Source organism: Nyctibius grandis, chromosome Z (assembly GCF_013368605.1).
Source record: "Nyctibius grandis isolate bNycGra1 chromosome Z, bNycGra1.pri, whole genome shotgun sequence".
Taxonomy (NCBI): Eukaryota; Metazoa; Chordata; class Aves; order Nyctibiiformes; family Nyctibiidae; genus Nyctibius; species Nyctibius grandis.
In genome coordinates this window covers 31,126,610-31,146,371 of record NC_090695.1, presented here as the reverse complement: position 1 = coordinate 31,146,371, position 19,762 = coordinate 31,126,610, and the positions used below count along the sequence as shown (strand labels likewise).

Below are 19,762 nucleotides of genomic sequence, written 5' to 3'. Positions count from 1 at the left end.
GTAGGCATTTATTTGAAAAAATCTTTGTAATAAATATTGATCTATCATATCCGTAGATCATTCTGGAGACACAGCAACCTCTTCTTGCATAATTAAACTGTGCTAATATGAAAATGCAGGCCAAGCCCATAAGGCACAACAGATCTGCCGGAGTGTGGAAATGCCTAGAAGTCATGAGCTCTGGGAAGAGGCAGAGAGGGGCACGAACTCCGCCTGCATGCTAATGAACTCCACTAGATTGTAATCCATACAGATGCAATTTAAATTCCCTTCCACAACTTCAGCCTCAAAGTCTTGTAATTAACCCTCAGCCATGAGACAAGCAGCCATACAGCGGCGGGGGTGGCACAGCAGAGGTGACAAAAGGCAAAAGACTATTCCTTGCCACTTCTCTTCGTCCAAGATTTGAAGGTTGTGTCAGTCACTAAGCCAGACTCGGAGGGGTAATCAAAATGCCATTTACTTCATCTCCCAATGGCATTTTAACTTTCACCCTGTAAGCATTCCTGGATTTAGGACTGGCAAGAATGTTTCAGTAACCATAAAGCATACATTTCCACAGACACGTGGCAGGACTTAAAAGCATTTCACTCCCACTTGACATGGAGCTTTGTTGGAGATGGCAGACAATATTTCACCAGCTTGGCTTATGCTTTGCGCAGACACTCAGCTTCCTGCAGAGGTTTAGGTCTAATGGAAGTCAGCCGATTTATTGCCAACTTCAGCACCGCCCAGACTCACAAGGAAACCACAGGAGAGAATTGCCAGGCTTTATTTCAAGTGGTGCCACAGCAACACAGCAGTGCTGCATTTCATTTTATGTGGAATCCTGTTACAAACTACAGACCAGCTTCCCACAACCGTTTCCCTCCAACTGTCTATAGATGGGATCTACAAATTACGATTCTTCAACAGCACTCCAATGCTGCCCTAACATGTAATGGGCTTACATTTAGTATTTTTGGGTTTTTGTTTGTTGTTCGGGTTGGGTTTTTTTAGTAAGTTGTAACTGACACAACTGGGAGATCCAGAGCCCTGCTACTTTGCTGACAATTAAATCAACTGAAAAGTATTTGAATTTCCATTTACCAGTATTTGCATATATCAAAAGATTTTGCCCATGCAGATTATGCAGGTGCTCAGTTTCATAAAATGGTCCTCACTTGGTTTTTTTTTAATACAACTCAGAAATCTGAAGGAGTCACACAAATTGGCGAATGGCTAATCTCAGCTTTTCATCTTTAGTGTTATTTTCAAATCAAGTCGAGTGATCCCTGCAGTGATTACTTTCTAACATCTGTCTGGTAGCTTATTCAAAGAGAGCTGGTGGCCTCGTTTTGAATTCTAATGAAGGCCACGCTGCATAAATCACCAACATTAGATTCCCTACTGGCACACTTGGCAGAGCAGTCCTCGATGGGAAGCTGAAGCAAGACAAAAAGAATTAAATGTCATTACGTTCCTGCAACCGAATAATCCAGATCAAGGCTGGCCCACAGCATCTGAGTGTGACAGCCACAGTCAGTCTTCATGTATTTGAGGGGCCAAGTTAAGGACTAAACTTCAGGTCTCTTGATTTAGGATATATCATGTGTTCTACAGTCTAAAGCCATGGGGGTTTTTTTTCCTATCCCTAAGAAAGGCAAAAGGCCACACAGGGATTTAACTTGTATGAACAAGTGTTTTTAGCCAGACAATACTGAAATGCTTTGTCAAACTACTTACTCCTGTATTCCTAACAGACAGTCATAGTGCAGACTGAGACAGGGGAAAAAAAAACAAGATATACTGAACTTGACAAGTGAGTCAGAGTCTACTTGCTTAGGTTTCACGACTTTTCTTCCATGCTGTGCTCTAAATTCAGTGTTGGAGAGGAGGCACTACTATATATCTTGGTGTGGTTATATTGCAGCTTCAAAACAGGGGAAGCTCAGGTCTGTTAGAGACATCCTGAAAATACAGAGAATACATGATCTGTAAGGCTGATTTCCTCAGCTATATCTACAGCATGTGTTAATTTATGCACAAATATAGCTGTATGTATAATGGTCTTGCTTTTCTCCCTTCTGGCTCTGCAGAGTTAATGTAATGTTAAGCATTTTCATAAACGATTACTACCTGTGGTCTTCAAACTGAGAGAGGTCTCATCCTGCATAAGCTATACTCTGCTTTCCCTCCGTTCACTATGAGAGATCTGAAGTTTGTCGAGCTCATTTCACATTGAGGGATTTGTCCTTCACATTCAGCAGAGCTGAACTGTCTGAAGTTTAAACTCCAAGCAAGATCTCAGAGCAAAATAGAAACATATGTCTCACGTTAAGTACTATGACCTAAAAACTACAGACGTCTTCATACTGACTTTACTATGTGCTCTTTCACTGCACAGCAGTGAGTATAGGCATTCAGAATGCCATCTACTGGCAAAAAAACATGAGGGAAACATAATTTCATGGCAGGCAATTTCAAAAAAAGGAAAAGGGTAAGAAAACTTGATGTAGGTCACTAGTTCGTTTGGTTTTGGGGGGGGTTTTTTAATTGCTCATTTCAAGTTTTTTAAATCAAGTAGTTGTAACTGCATGATACGATGCTTAATTTTATGTAGAAACTTTGGTGGGCATGAGTTTTGAATCTGAAATGTATTATTACAACTTAATTTTGTACCAGAAGAAGGATGAAGTTTGAAAATAGTAACAATTTAAAAGACATCAGAGATAATGAGAAAATATGAATAGAGCTGCAAGACTGGGACTGCTTCTAGTTTCCTATGCTTCCTCTTATCTCACAGGATGTCAAAAATGACTCTCAAGAGCCCTTTAAATATTTGGCAAGAATATTCAGAGTCTAAACCTTTGACATGAAAGTCTGAAAAAGCATCAAACTCAGCAGTGAATCTGTTTGTTATTGTACTGTCATCTATAGCAAACGGCACATGATTCCAAGCTTTAGGTGGCCAATTTGTGGTTTGATCTCAAATAGTCATCTCTGTGGAGAATATCTGTCCTGTTAACCTCACTCACAAAGCAGTAACTGTTGTCATAGTACTATAGTAAGGCAGATCCACATAAGATACATCTCTGCTGGTTTGAAAACATCTTCTCTTTTTTTTTTCCTCCAATGCTTATTGATGAGATTTTTTTATTGTGTCCAGTCCACACCTAGCCAACATCCAGGTTAGCTAGACTATCTAATGAAAAACAGTTGGTCTAATTTTGACCTAATACTCTCTGAGAGTGTCCCATCTTTGCAAGTAAGTCACAGACATGGAATAGTACAGGGAGCAATATTTGGTAGGTTTCAGCAAGGACTTTGGTCTAAATCTAATTTGATCATTGCCTAGATTAAGGTAATGATCACTGACAAAAAGACAGCAATCTGCTCAAAAGGAAGACCAAAAGAAAAGCTGGAAGTGCCAGAATTAGCCTCCAACATATTTAATAGCAGAGGGAAGCCAGAAGTAGAACGAAGAAAAACTACAAAACATCAGTTGTGAGCAGAGACATCCCTGACCACAGCTTTTTCTAAACTCATCTCTTAAAAAAGTAAACATTCCTTTGTTGTTAGCTGTGGTGTGGCTCCAAGAAAGGCAGCAAGCCTGGAAGTGCCAATACTGACAAGATGCTGTTCACATTTTACCACTAAATTACTGTGACATAGGAAGACTGCAGGAGGAACAGCATGGGAAAAGGAAGAAAAGTGTCATCTAGGATGAACACAAGCTTCTCTGTAGTCTTGAAAACATCTGCTAATATCAAAACTTAGCATTTCACTCATTTAAGGAAAGCAGAAGGGAATAGGATACAATGTTTAAAATAAGCTGAAGAAAAAAAAGTCAGGAAAATGGGAAAAACAGTTTTGGACATCAGTGTCACAAAACAAAGCCTTTGATCTATGCTTTGTCCATGCAAAAACTACCCTTGCAGAGACACCAAAGCTATCCCTGAAACATGGCACTAGACCCCTGCCAACTCAGAGCTGTGGTAAACCTGATGTGGTGAGACCCTCCTGATGGTATCAGGAGGCCCATCACTGATGAGATCATTCTGCTCCCAGGGACTGAAGTCTGGGGCTGCACTGTTCTGGGTAGAGGTACCAGCTTATCTGGAGCTGGTAGTGTAGCTCTACATAGGGCTGCCTTCCACCACCACTCTTTCACTTCCAATAGCAAAAGAAAGTTTTTAGAGTAGCCCTTTCTTTTAAAGTCATCCCTGCTTTTTTTGTGACTAAGTCAAGACAAGAAAGGAGAAAGTGTTACTATGGCAGGACAGGATCATTGCCCTGGGCTGAACACACCACACTAACTACTACTCACCTGGAAAGCAGCAGGCACTGTGTTAGAAATTCATTTGATTCTCAGAGCACTCTAGGAAGGCCTGAAAAGCATTGGAGGACACAGGTAATTTCATAGACTCCCAGCTGTCTCCAACATCAGCAGGAAAAAAGACTCAAGTTAGGAAGGGACCGAAAATTAGAGGAGCATCAACTCTGCAAATACATAGCATGCTGTGTGAAACAAAAAAAAGGAGAGAGCTATAAAATAAAGTAAATCTTTAAGTTTCTTCCAGATTCTCTGCAAGAAACTGATTCCTTGGCCTGGAACTTGCTTTCAGTTTAAACCAATCTAATTACAAAGGGAGCACACAGGCCATGAAACAATCCAGAAGTCAAAATTATACATTTATAGGTAAGTACGGCTCTAACGCATGATTGTATTATACTGTTCAACAGACTGAATAGTAAGTCTGTACTCTTTAAGGAAATCTGAATGCTTTGCATCTCCTCTTCCCTGTGATTACTGTCTATAACTGGTTGTGGAGGACCCACACATATTAGCATAGCCCAGTAAATGGGTTTCCCCTGTTCAACAGCCACTACTAACAGATTAATATTATCAGATCCTCCTGTTCAACACAAAATAAGAATGTTGGCAAGGTCTCCTTCCATATGATAATCCTCTACTTGACATACAATGTCTTTAGCCCACCAAAGCTGGAGACAAATTGTAATTCTTCTTGTAATTACAGGCTTTAATAGGTATAGAGGGTTGTTAGGTGTGGAGCAACTATTCCCACAGGGGACTCTTCAGGTATATAATTGGTGCAGCCAAACTACTTATGCAGTTGGGACAGTGCTATGATCAAAGCAACCCATCCTTACTTCTAGAGAGTCACTTAAATAAAAAGAGATCCATCTCCATTTGGATATCTTTTTGTTGACTTCCACGTGTTATGTTGAAAGGTGGTATGTTTTTCATTTGATCCAGAAATGCATATTGTATAACACGTTAAAAAACAAACAAAAGACCACTTCAAGCTTTTTTGTATATAGTGGATTGAAATGTAAAAAGAATGGCATTCTATAATACAATTATTGAAAAAGTGGACAGAAAGATTAAAATTTATAAAGTTGCTAGGAAATGTTAAATGTACAAAAACCTAATTAGTATTGAAAAATATTTAAATCTTCCAAGTCTAATGAACTTTCAGAATCTGAGCTTGAGCTTTGCAGCTAGTAATGGTAAGTTTGAAAAATTCAATAGTGCTAGACAAATGATTATGAGTAATGTCATTAAATTATTAGCTTGCAACAAGCATTAAATCCTATCCAGAGATACTCCTGAAGGCATTGCCTTCTGTGTCTATTTAAAATACTGGTCACATAGAAAATAATTTTATATTCATTTTTTTTCAGTTTGTCTAAACTCTGTGCAGATTCTGGAAGACCAAGAAAACTTCAGGACACAACCTGAGGTTAGGAAAGCATGCTGGATGGCCACAATACCCCTGCCAGGATGGGCGCTGGATGTTTCCAAGACCCAAGATCAGAAGCAAGACTCCTCTAGTTAGGCTCTCTTCTTAAGGGTCTGTCAGACTTCATCCTATATTTATTTTCCAGGGGTTCAACAATGGTGCCAGCAAAAAACCATGACTTGAACACAAAAAGATGAAAGCAAGGTTTCCCTCTTCCCTGTTTCAGTATTTTTCTAGTCTGTCTTGTCTGTCCCATGTGTCCAGGGCAGTTTTCATGATGCCGGTTTCCTCACACAGTGATCCAGGAAACTTCAGTTCTTTCCAGATGGTCTTTTGAAAGGACTCATCCAAGACTGGAGTCCTGCTCTTAGTAATGAATACACATATGAACATTAGGAAACAACCCTTTCTAGAGAGTTTCATGGCTCTGACTGGGATGGACTTACCTTTCTTCACAGCAGCCAGTAAGGTGCTGTGTCTAGAACAGCGTTGATAACACCCCAATGTTTTGGCTATTGCTAAGCAGTGCTTGCACAGCATCAAGGCTTTCTTTTGCCACACTCTGCCCACCAGTGAGTAGGCTGGGGCTGGACAAGAATTTTGGAGGAAAAAAAGCTGGGACGGCTAACACAAGTTGGCCAAAGGGATGTGCCATACCATATAGTATCATGCTCAGCAACAAAACCTGGAGTAGAGGAAGAGGCGGGGGGGGTTAGTTTCCAAGGTGGCTGTTGTTTGGAGACTGGCTAGGCATTAGTCTGCCTGTGTAAGGTGGTGAGTGATTTGCTTCGCTTTGCTTGTTGTTTCTTTTCCTCTTTCCTTCATCTATTAAATCACCTTTACTTTGACCCATGAGTTTTCTTGTTTTTGCTCTTTCTAGTCTCTCAGGGGTGGAGGGGGAACTCAATCCACCATAAAGAGCTTACAAGACCTAGAAAAGCTTATCTGTGACTCAGGACACGGGAGCCAAAGCTAGGATCAGTCTTTGCTCCAGAAGAGCTGCAGAACTGCCATAAAACTGGGACATCTTCCAAAGGCTGCCTTTGGCAGGGGTAAGTTGAATTCCAGGTGAAAGTGTCCATAGCTCATTAGAATCACTCAGAAATTACACAGCCTAAGAATATGGCTTGTCTCATTGGAAGAGGTTTTTTTGGTTTAGGTTTTTTTTTGGTAGGTTTTTGTTTGTTTGTTTCAAATAAAACCCTAAGCTTCCCAGAGTTCTGACAGGGAGAATACTGAAACACAGGAAGTTCCACCTAAATATGAAGAAAAATTACTTTACTTTAAGGGTGACAGAGCACTGGAACAGGCTGCCCAGAGAGGTTGGGGAGGCTCCTTCTCTGGAGATATTCAAAACCTGCCTGGATGCGACGCTGTGCAACATGCTCTAGGTGAACCTGCTCTAGCAGGGGGTTGGACTAGATGATCTCCAGAGGTCTCTTCCAACCCTAACCATTCTGTGAATCTGCCGCATACAGCTATGCAGGAGATAGGGACATAGGGACACAGGACAGTGACTCATCTCACCACTATAGATAAGCTCTCAAGTACAAAATACATAAAGTTGCAACATCAAAATAATACCGAAATTCATGCAGATTTGTTTCTGAATTAGTTATTATTTTAATAAAAATTTTTTGAACTTAATTTTGTCTTGTATCAGCAACTGGTTTTGAATCATAAGCAGACTAATTCCAACCAGTAGAAAACCCAGGAACCAGAAGAGTCATGCCTTTACATTTATGAGTCTATGCTGCACACACAGACAGCATGCAAACCCAGGTCACCAGGAGCACTGGTTTTTCTTCTCGACTCTAGGAACAGTTTCCCACCAGTGACTACAAGCCCAAAGTAACCATCATGTCTTTTTGCTGGGACCATCTGGGAATTTGATGCAAAAGTATGGGCCTCTGTTACCTAACTCTCCAGCTTTCTATTTGTGACTTTTACTGACTAAAGTGCGTATCTTCCCTATCTCATACGGACTCATACGGACTGTGAGTACTATGGGATACTCCCAGCAGCCTATAGACAGGAGCACCTGGACCTGCAGCCAGCGCTAATGCATCTCTTGCATTTGTCTCTACAAGGCAGATGGCAGCTGGAGCTCCTCATGCTGTTGTAAGGCTGATAGCAGCAGCCACAGTGGCAACTCTCATTCTACAGTTGGCAACAGGGATGAATACGTGCTCCCCATTCTGTTCAGTCTAGAGACAAGGAATGTCTCAACTCTTCTTCCCTGGATCTGGTCCTATTATTGAATACAGTGGTAGGCAACTCACTGCAAATAAAGCACCATTTTTATCTGGCAAGAAAGAAGTTTAAATGTTCACTTTCTCCTTCATTATGTGAAAATATGGTCCTTACTATCTTAAAAATACTAGATAGTATTTCCGCTAATCCAAAATCCAATCCAATTATTTCAGTGGCCTTTGCATAAAGTCTTTTCTCATTATAAAGTCCAATTACAAACATTTAATATTTCTCTTAAGTGATTGATAAACTGTACCAGAAAGTCACAGAAATTCCAGGCAATTAAAAAAGGTAAGTCTTGACAAAATTAAGAAAAAAAGACATCTGAGAAAAATGTTGCCCATGACAACCAGAAACTACATGAAAAAAGTGGCAATGAAGTTCTGGTTACACATTTACTATAAATCCATGACGGAAGAGATGAGATGTAGGTCATCTGTAAATGATACAGGGCAAGGGTCAAAAACAACATATTGTTTAAGACTTCAGTTTCAGATGTCCTACATAGACAAAATGCTAGGAAAGAAAGATTGAGGAATCTCAAAAGAGACAAATTAATAATTATAATTCTGTAAGTTTTTGTTAAATAACCCTTAACAAAATAACCCTTGTGAATATACCATTAGGTAAGCCGAATTATCATTCTAATAAAGAGGAATGGGGAGTCAAATTTCATAATGGAGTTAAAATTCTATCGTTATTCACAACTAACTTAATCCCAAGCCTCTGGTAGCTGCCTCGCACAGGTCAAAAACCTGTTCCCATAAAATATGGGCTATTCTAAGACCACTGAACTCATTGTATGCACTTGTGATACAAGGCATTTAAAAATAATCTCTCGGTAATTTTGCTGATTCATGCTAACAGCTTAGCATCAGTAGGTACTGGTGTTTTGGCAGCAATGTAAATTCATGCTAATTTTCTTTGATATCATTCCTAAAAAAGCAGAAATGGAAGTCAGTGCCAGAATGATTGTCACATAAGTGCAACAATTTATTAACTGAAAAAAAGATAAAGTCACTTATTAGCCCATCTCTGGAATTTTGACTAGTGCTAAGAAAGGAAGGCTTTGACGATTCATGTATCTGAACATATAGGCTGTTACACTGTAATCCTCTCCTGAGCAACTAAAATCCTGGCATCCCACCCAAAAAAAGCTCAGAAGCAGATGAGAGCGCTGCATGTGCCCCCAGCCGATTGATCCCACAAGGACAGTGGGGCTCCCTGGTCTCACACCGCCGGGCAGCCTGCGACCACTGACAGCAATGCCCTGTGGGGACACCATTCACAGCCACAGTGATGTCAGCTCAATTCCCTATTCAAGTCCTATTCTGCCTCCATTTTCTTTCTTCCAAGACACAAATACTTCAAGACACAAAACAAGTCTGGTAGCCAATTAAAATTAACCTCTCCAAACATATCATGAGCTAAAATGACACCACTCGATAGCTATGCCAGCTATTACAGCCTCTAATAGCTGAAGAATCATATTTATAGGATGTCCCTAAATGTGCATACCAGACTACTTGAGATTTTAAGTGAAATTAATTCCCAGGCACCTTGTGATGGTGCCCTGATATCAGCTGACAAATCTGGTCTTGACTTCTTGGATCTTTTTCTTTCTTTTTAAGTGACAGGTTTTGCTCAAGTACCTGTGTGCTCTTACTTGATAATTTTTGATGAACTGCAGTTTTCAGTAAGACAGCACTAAAACCATGCCCTTTAGGATTTTATCAGCAAATCCTAAAGGTCACATGAGGTCACATTGCAAGCACTAGGTGTGATTTTAATGGTTTAGATCTGCTTCGACAAAGGCAATGGGACTATACACCACTTTGGCAAAGTATGGAGTTGTGGACATTGATGTCCAAAATTCCCAGATCCAAAAGTTCTCCACAGGATACTAACAGTCCAAAACAGTAACTTTTGAAACCGTAACTTTCAGAATGAAAGATGTTAAGGCTTTTTGGGGTAATGACAGTTTCAGAGAACAATGACCTCCTTTAGGAAGCCTAAAGAAGGCAAGCCCACTGCTGATGATGATGCAGGCGGCTGCCGAGGGGACACCAAACTTATCTTGCACTTTGCCAAGGTCCCCCCTAGCTACAGGCAGGCTGGCAAAAATAAAGTCGTGGGCACAGGTAAGGAAGTACTCACTTAAGCTAGTGCAGTCACCAACTGCTGACTTATGGGCAATAGGAGACCTCCCAGTACTGCTCAGATGGGAAACGTCTTCCACAGATACATGTTCTTCATAACAACAGGACAAAGTATGAAGTAGCCACAGTGCATTGCTTGAGCAGTATTTCTTAGAAGGTTAGGGGTGACTAGCTACTGAACAGCTATTTAAGTAAAACAGATTTCATCTAGACAAGGACTTGAATACACACCAATGCAACAGTCAAGTGTCCCCAGGTGGAAGCTGAGCCTCAAAACGGCAGGTGTAGAAGTCTTGCAGAAGGGCCCTCAATGGCTTCACACTCCCATGGCCCCCATCCCAAAACCTATTTACTTAGTCTTTTGTGAAGCTGCTTTGTGCAGCTGAAACATTTTTTAATTAAGACTGTTAGATACAGCTGCAATTTCAACAGAGCTCTTTCCAAGACTCTCCACTTGCTCTGCCTCACTACCAGATACACAGCTCCTTTTCCAGCACGTACACGTTAAAATTCGTTGTTAGAATTTTTTGTCCTTGTGAAGCTAACATAAGATGGAAGTTATCGGTACATGACAGATAAAACAGAGGCAAGCACTGGAGTACCCATTTTAAGTCATGTTGCCTGTTGTCTTGGCAACCAGTTAATAAGCTCTGTTACTCATTTTTCACCAGCACCTGACAACATCTCTGCAAGATTTGGTATTATTAAGGAGTCTGCTAACTCAGCTGCTTTACAAGGTATCAGAAAACATCTGCTGGCATTTCCATTCTGAATTCTATTTTTCAGGAATCATAAATCATCCATAAATTGCCCAGCAGCTGAATATAAACACACAAATACCACTGTTACAATCCATTCCCTTGAAAAGAGCACAAAGAGTGTTAGGATCCAGTCATGCTCCCTGTAGTATCAATATGTACATTGCTATTCACTACACAGGGAGAAGGATTAAAACTCAAATTCCTCAAGTAAAAACACATGAATGCTTTGACAGACATATTATCTCTCATGCCTCTCCTTCGACATCATAGGCATATGGCATGGGGACAGGCCGGCCCCATTTCCTCCAAGCTTCCTTCTGGAGTAAGAGTCCTACCCTTCATGTTGCTGCTGTACGTATCCTCGAGCTGCTTTGAGAAACATACAAGCATGTACTGAGCCAGCACTGCAATTACCATAATTAAACATTATAATCAAACAGGCTTCAGTCAGCAGTCAGACCTGACTACACTAGGAGCTGTGCAGACACACTAGATGACTCTACCCTTCCTCAAGAGTAAACTGTCCCTATATGTGCGTCACACAAAGAGTTCAGTCTCAAAGGACTGAAAAAAACGTTGTTTAATTACATCCCACAGACTACCCTGTCACCTTGGATGAATACTTTCCTTGGACAAAAGGTCGCCTAGTTACCAAAATTCCATAGAATTTCTGAGTTTGGGACCATAAGGGAACACGTACTTACAATCATCTCTTTAGCATGAACATGCACCATTTCACTGGTTAAACACTCAAAATTCAACATTTGAGTGTTGTAACAGCAATCAAACATTCTGAAATTTTATTAACAAATGGCAACAAAACCCCTTCTCCCTACCAAACAGTAGAGAGGATACAAACGAACCTCATGCAGATTCAACATCAGAGAACCACAGAGAGAAATTGAAATAAATAATCCTCTGATCTGTGCAGTGGGATTCTGGAGGTGTCAATGGGCTTCCCCATAAAATTTTAGACAAGAACTTGGTCAAGAAGGCTAGCTTTATTCATGGATGCTCCCTTTACCCAACTTTCAGGCTCCGTTAATACTCTTTCAGCACAGATTTTGGCAGTTCATTGTTTAACGATTGAGCAGTGGTGAAAAACACATCCATTACTGCTTGTCATAGAGATGTTGATGAATTCCAGTCACATGCAATTAAGCTGTAATTCAACACAATGACAGACTGAACAGCCAAGTCTAGACAAACAAAAAAAAAATCAACCAAAAATACAATTCCTAGAGAAAAATTCCTAGAGAATTCTATAGACTTTCCATTGAAAAAAGGGGTGCATAGTCTTATTTTACTTATCATATGAAAGCAGAGTGTTTTATTTTAATTCATGCAATGGTATCACAGAATCACAGAATGTTAGGGATTGGAAGGGACCTCGAAAGATCATCTAGCCCAATCCCCCTGCTGGAGCAGGATTACCTACATCATGTCACACAGGAACACATCCAGGCGGGTTTTGAATGTCTCCAGAGAAGAAGACTCCACAACCTCTCTGGGAAGCCTGTTCCAGTGTTCAGTCACCCTCACTGTAAAGAAGTTTTTCCTCATATTTATGTGGAACCTCCTGTGTTCCAGCTTGCACCCATTGCCCCTTGTCCTGTCAAGGGATGTCACTGAGAAGAGCCTGGCTCCATCCTCATGACACTTGCCCTTTACATATTTATAAACATTAATGAGGTCAGCCCTCAGTCTTCTCTTCTCTAAGCTAAAGAGACCCAGTTCCCTCAGCCTCTCCTCAGAAGGGAGATGTTCCACCCCCTTAATCATCTTCGTGGCTCTGCGCTGGACTCTCTCTAGCAGTTCCCTGTCCTTCTTGAACTGAGGGGCCCAGAACTGGACACAATACTCCAGATGCGGCCTCACCAGGGCAGAGTAGAGGGGGAGGAGAACCTCTCTCGACCTGCTAACCACACCCCTTCTAATACAGCCCAGGATGCCATTGGCCTTCTTGGCCACAAGGGCACACTGCTGGCTCATGGTCATCCTGCTGTCCACTAGGACCTCCAGGTCCCTTTCCCCTAAGCTGCTCTCCAACAGGTCTGTCCCCAACTTATACTGGTACATGGGGTTGTTCTTGCCCAGATGCAGGACTCTACACTTGCCCTTGTTATATTTCATTAAGTTTCTCCCCACCCAACTCTCCAGCCTGTCTAGGTCTCTCTGAATGGCAGCACAGCCTTCTGGTGTGTCAGGATGTATCTTCTAAAGAAGACGGCAAAAAATATTAGACATGCTGGATTATTTTTGCTAAAGAAACAGCGCAGGATCTGATTTCTCCCTGAAGTTTTACTCTCTTTAGATATGGGGAGATACAGCAAAATCTGCTATAACCTATGCTGCAAGAGGAAGAATTAGTTACACAAGACATTTTGGTACATTATTCAAAACCATCAGGTCAATGCTGTCATGCTAGCAAGACATCAGGATCTCTTTGTCAACAGCGCATAGCAACTGACCCTAGGAATGTGGCGTAGCTGCGTGGTACAACATTTCATAGCCCTTTTTCACCACACTCAATAGATGTTTCTGAAGCTGGAATTTATAACACTTGTCAGTACTAGGTTGCACTAGTCAACATGCACATGGCCACAATGATTTTACCCATGAAAGCAACCTCTACTCCTTTGAGAAGGTTATATATTTTACATGAAAACTGTTATTAATTTCACCCATGCTCACTCAGCATTTGTGTTAAAGTAATAAGATGTTAGAAAATTTACCAAACACTTGATTCCCATGCAAGCAGAACAAAATCAAATGTTACACTTCACAAAATCAGATTTTTTTGTTTTGCTTTGCTTTATTGTATAAATCCTCTAAAGGAAGGACAAGTTTGAAGTAAAGGCAGCAAAAGAGATTTAGTTTTATGAGCCCTGTAAATTTCTAATTTCCTCATACAAGCCAAAGAAAGCTCCTGTGAGTCAAGGTAAACCCTCCACCCCTCAGCTTTTCACACCAAGAAAGAGAAAAGTCCGAGTCTTTTGGGCAGAAATATGGGGCTTGAGCTGCACTTGTGCAACAGCCATGACACCACTTCTGTCTCTATCAAACTGTAGAGCTAACCTTTCAGGTTATTTTTTTGTATGTGTTCTACCTACCACAAGACTACTTGGAACTCCTAGACTGGTGCTACGTAAACAAACTGTTCAGTCAAAAAGTGAGTTTTACTTAAATTTAATGTGGCCCTAAAACTAACATATACCACCAAGGTAATAATGGTGATATACATGAAGCTAACCTAAAAGGTTGATTGTTTTAAAATTAAGTTGCAAGAAAGTTCAAAGAACTTGTAATTTTCAAGCCATATTTTAAAATGAAGGAAAAAAAATTATACACTGTAATTACAAATGAAAGTTGGCCATACAATCCCAGAGTATATTTATTAATTCTGGTCTTCAAACAACCAACCAAAAAAAACCCTGTCAAATATTTCCAAAAACTCACCTCGAACTTCAGGAGAGAATCGAGCTGAATGGCGAGACACAAAAAGTTTCAGTTCTTGATCCAAGTTGCATTCAATCAAGTTTGTGTCCCATGATCGGATTCCTAAAATTCAAAACACAAAACACATCTAGATTGATACACGAGCACTGGAAGTTTTAACTGAATATTACGCCATTTGCATTCATGTTATTTGCATATTTCTAAATTCCAAAGCCAGCCTCTCTTCCTTTCAAGGCCCACAGCTATTTTTTGGAAAGTGCTGAGTGTTCAGAAGGAGCACCCTGGACAGGAAACAGTCACAAGCAAGAGGAAATCTGCCTTTTCAAAGGGCAATCACCCTCTAAGGCCCCAGCTCTAGGACTGCCAGTCACACATCCTAGTAGCCACATTAGGAGAAGTTATGGATATCCCTGAATTGCCTTTAAAATAGCAATACTCTGATTTACAAAACTGAAAGACTCAATCACTCAGAGGACACTTTAGTCAGATTGCAGGACCACTGTATTCATCCCTCTGAGAAAAAAAGACAGCATCTCCTAGCATGTTGCAAATTAATATCTAAGTACAAAGTATTAAATTGCTGACTTTTTCATTCAAAAGCTTTGAAGCATCCCATATTTTAAATTACAATTTAAGTGATCTTTTATTTATGAAGTATCAAAATTCTAGTTTTGAGATTTAAAAATGCTATGCTTGATCTTTTTTCTTTTAAAAACTAAACAGCACATCTCTATTCCCTACCATTTTTCCCCTCAGCTACTTAGAAAGTAAGACACTTGACATATATAATATCAAAAAATGTATTATTCCAAACTATATTTTTAAGGATTGAAATTTGACCAGGAAAAAAAAGAAAATCATTGTAGCCAAAAGACAAATTTATAGTTTCCTTCCATATGATTTTGAGGGCTAAATAAAAAAACAAACTAGGAGAACATGCTTAATATTTTTCTATAATTTTCTTGTTTTGAAATTGTTCTGAAAAATCTTCTAGTTTTGAAAAATAATGAGCAGGCAGTTGCACTACTGGTAAATCCAGGCACTGCTGCAATTTTTGAACACCAACATTATAGTGATTTTTTTTTTTCCTAAAGGAACATCATTAGACTTACACACAAATGAGCTGGCAAACTGCAGAGGAACTGCAGGTGAGGAAGTGTCTGGTAGCCCCTCCCCACATGACTGACCGTGCCTTTGCATGAAATTGTTGAGTTAAATCACTTTGGGGTTTGGTGAGGAGATACCTGAAGAGGTGTGTGGCCAACCCCTCACCATCAGACTAGCACCAACACTCCTGCTGGTAACCCTGTCAGTGTTTCAGGCTGTGAACATTACTGTCAATGCTACCTCCCACGCTATATTCTCTTTCAATGCAGCAGAAGCATCAGGACTCGTGCTGGCAGAAGCCATGTTGTAGGGCTGAAGAATGAGGAGAAGAAAGAGAGGGAAGAGCAGAGAAACAACATGTGCAGTGCCGGTCTCCCATTGCAGCTCTGTGTAGGTTCTCCATGCAAACAGGCACATCTGCATTTCAAGAGCATGAAGCTTCTTCAGCGAAAATTCATCCAGGGCTTTTCCTTGTCAGCATCCGAATCCAGGTAGGAGCATGCTTACTACTGGGATATGCTACCAGCCATTGAAAGTAGCCACCATTTGAAACTCTAAACAAATTTGGAAATACAGTATTGTCTGTGTGTTTCATAACTACTCAAGAGAAAAATAACTGAGCTATAACCAGCCACCTCCACTTCCTGACTGACACATCAATGTTCAGAGGCATAAGCAGTGAGTCTCTTCTGCAAGTCTCCTTATTTTCATTTCTCAAAAATCTCTTGGCCATATGGTGCATTTTTGGAGCATAGTTTTGGCAGAAAAATACAGCTCAGCAGGCTTTAATGTTTTCCAGGTGTTGGAATATTTGAGAGCAAGAAAGTAAAGATAATATATTATCACACACGTACAGCACATATGAAAACTAAACTAGACATCGATCACAAAGCTGAAGTACGTTGAATGAACGAGTGCTGAACTTCAAGAAGCTAGAAGATAAACAGCTCACTGGCCTCTGACAGCAAGCTCGTGTGGGGAGACTACAAAGCTTTCTGGAGGCCTGTTAAGCAATATGGACTATGATTCAGCAATGCTGCTAATGATAGGGCCTGTCCATCATCCCTAGCTGCTTTTGTCATGAATCCAAGTTTGCTGTAGGGATAAGATTCTGATTAGGCGTAGTCAAGACTGCTGAGCCAGGCAGTGTCCAAAATACAGGACTCAATGAAAAATAAATAGCAAAAAAAAAGCCTAGACATCCCAGGCACACAGTAGTCCTAGAAGCTAAAGCTGGAATTTGATAGGATATCCCGAATCTGCAGCTGCATGATTCAGCAGTCTGGATGTAAAAATTATGCATGTACATTATAAATTAGAATAATGTATTTTATACATTATATAATCAAATCAGGTTTGGATAGAACAGAGGTAAATCTGGAACTAAAATCCAAGGTCAATCCAATGATGTAGATCATTAACAGCATGGATGTAGATACTGGAAGCATGGCTGAACTGGAGCTATTTCTTTCTTTCTGCAGTGTTCGGAGTTCAACGCCACTAGACACAGGACTAATCAGACAGCAGGCAGGGAACACCCAGCAGCATCTGCCAAATCAGTGGAAAAATCTTGAAGCTTTCTTTTCACTCCTCTCTTATTTTTTGGTGTGCAGTGGGTTGGAGGATTGCCCCCTTAGTAGGGTCGCATCTCAAATATAATTACTGAAAATGCATCTTGCCACACCATTGCCTCTTCATGATATATTAAGAAATGACTCTGCTTTCCACCAGGTTGCATAGCATCACGCCACTGATGTGTTATCAGCAGATGTTTTCTTTGACACATTGCTCTGCAGTTTGGTGCATGAATCCACAGTTTTCAGTGGTGGTACCCAGGAGATGTACCAGAGAAGACAGTGAGACAGAGTTATCAGAAACCCAAAATGCATTTAAGACTCTGTGGAGAGAAAAGGCTGAAAGAAGCAGGTTTCTCCAGACTACAGCACACTTTCCAAAGAGAAAGAGATTAGGCGAGCCCATACTTGCCTCATGCAGCTAGAGCTTCAGACTCCCAGTGTACTCATCCAGAACAATGCACCTCAAAATTTGATCAAGGTTTTTTCCCTGGCAGGCAAAATCTCAATCAGACCATCTGACACCAGGAGCAGCAAGGTGACCTCTAATCCAAAATGATGAATAAAAAGGCCAAAGCGTTCCCTCTGAAAAATCTAAAACTGTCAGTGGGTGTTACGCTTAGTGGCAGGAGGTAGCAGCAACAGAGCTACGCAGCAGCAACTGTACAATAGAAGCTTCAAGAAGAGACTGAAGAGCATTTCTTCAGAGGAAGGATGACATCAGCTGTCTTGCGGGCAGAAGTTTTATCCATTTGCTCTATAATTTGTAATAATTTAATTAAAATGCATCCAATTCACTTCTGACAGCCAAAAATTAGATAGAATTAGGAAAGTGCAATGCTGAAGAGGCTCTGAATGACAAAGCATCTGCCTCAGTAGTTTTGACTAGGAAACAATAGTCGCAATAAAGAGGAACAGGTCATGGTGAAACTGGTTAGCTGTGATGAGGCAGCCCTTTCCCACAAACAGTCATGAAAAAGAATCATGAGAAACAGCCAACTAAAGAGCAACAATGCTTGAGAAAGCAACAATAGAGACAAACGAAGTCTTAGCTGGACTGCTGAACCACACCTACATGACAAGGCTGCTACCAATTCCCCATTCCAGGGTCTCTTACTCCCCTCTAACAATGCCAGGTTTCCAAAATCTCTGCTTTCACCAGCCCAGAACAAAAATATATGTTACAAAATCAGGTATCAATTAAGATAAACAAATTATAGGGTCCAGCAATAATTTTCTTTGTGTTTTATACCACTATTACTGCAACGGGGCTTTTTTTCCCCTCTGCATGTACACTGCAATCTATTGTACCAGAAACTACATCGAGAACTTATAAAACTGTAATTTCACTTGCGGTACCTTCCTGTATCACCGTCTAAAGAAAAGGACAAATCAACATTGAGGCAAAGCAGCCCGTAGCCGGACAATAATGAGGCTGAGCACTCAGGTGTTAGCCTTGTTACCTATATGTTTTTTTCGTTATTGAAATATATATATATATATGCACATATAAAGCTTGGGTCCTGAAAAATTCTCCAGCCAAGAGAAAAGTCTCACCGCCCAAAGTTGGACACAAAGGCACGTCTGCGCTCCCGCCCAGGCAGCCTTTGCCGCCGAGAAGGAAAACGCCCCGAATCGCGCCGGTTTGGTTTGGTGGCGAGGGACGGGGCTTTGCGGGGAGCAGCCGCCCCGCAGCCCGTGCCCATCCCCATCATCCCCAGCCGCGTTTGCCGCCGGCGCCGCGGCCGCCCTTTGTCCGCTCCGGGCTGCCATAGGGACCGCAGTGCGGACAGCGCCACGCCCACCCGCCGGTGTCTCCGGGCAGACGGGCTCGGCGGCGGCAGCGGCGCTGCGGGCGCTGGGCTCCCGCCCCGGCCCCTCCGCCCTAACAATGGGGACCCACTGCCGTGCTGGCTTGGCAGGCCACCAGCCCTCTGCGCGGGCGGCAGCGGGGCCCGGCCCGCAGCCGTTGCTCCGCCGCGCCCGCACCCCGCCGGTGGGAGGACGGGAGTGGGCATGGGGGGCGGGCTGCGGCGGGACCCTCGTGGAATAAAGAACCGGAGACCGCGACTGGCGGCTGGTGTGCCTGTGCCCTGCGTGGGGTGGGTGTGGGGGGGGTTAGCCCCGGCCGCGTCCGAGCAGGGGGAAAGCGCCGGCGGAGGGGGTGGTGCAGCGGCACTGCCTGCGGCGTTCCCGCTCCCCGCCGCCTCACCTCGCTCGATGTTGGCGATGGCCCGCCGCAGGTGCTCCTCGGTCACCAGCTCGCCGATGACCACCAGCAGGTAAAACTTGCTGTCCAGGAAGCGGTGGGAGAGGCTGGGCGAGGTAGGGTTGAGGATGCTGCAGGAGGGCTCCGAGTCCACTTCCACCACCACGGTGGCCATCGCCGCCGCCCCGCTTCGCCCCGCGGCTCCGGGGCGCTGAGGGGAGAAGGGCCGCTCAGCGGCGGCTCCGCAGGCGGCAGGGAGGGAATGAGGGCGGGCGGGGAGGCGGCGGCGCTTTTATACGGAGACGGTGCAGGGCAGGGACCTGGCGAGGAGGAGGAGGAAGGGGGGGAGCCGACGCATCCCCGCGCTGCTGCCGCCGCGTTTCCAGCATCCACAGCTGATGTCATCTGCGGCAAATCCTGATCGCGGCGGCCCCCGGAAGCAGGAAGGACGCGGGGGGCGAACAACGCCCCGAGGGGACGCCGAGGGGTGCGA

The 19,762-nt window shown here is 42.5% G+C and overlaps 1 protein-coding gene across 1 annotated transcript in view; it reads right to left on the bottom strand.

Annotated features, from left to right (window-relative positions):
* The window catches only part of MAP1B (microtubule associated protein 1B), a 76,208-nt gene extending 56,764 nt beyond the window's left edge, over positions 1 to 19,444 (bottom strand). Inside the window, exons 1-2 of the mRNA XM_068422700.1 lie at positions 19,273 to 19,444; positions 14,380 to 14,481 (exon numbers count right to left, since the gene is read on the bottom strand). Coding sequence (XP_068278801.1) covers positions 14,380 to 14,481; positions 19,273 to 19,444 — 274 coding nt within the window. The remainder of the gene's footprint in view (positions 1 to 14,379; positions 14,482 to 19,272) is intronic.
* Between the last annotated feature and the right edge of the window lie 318 nt (positions 19,445 to 19,762).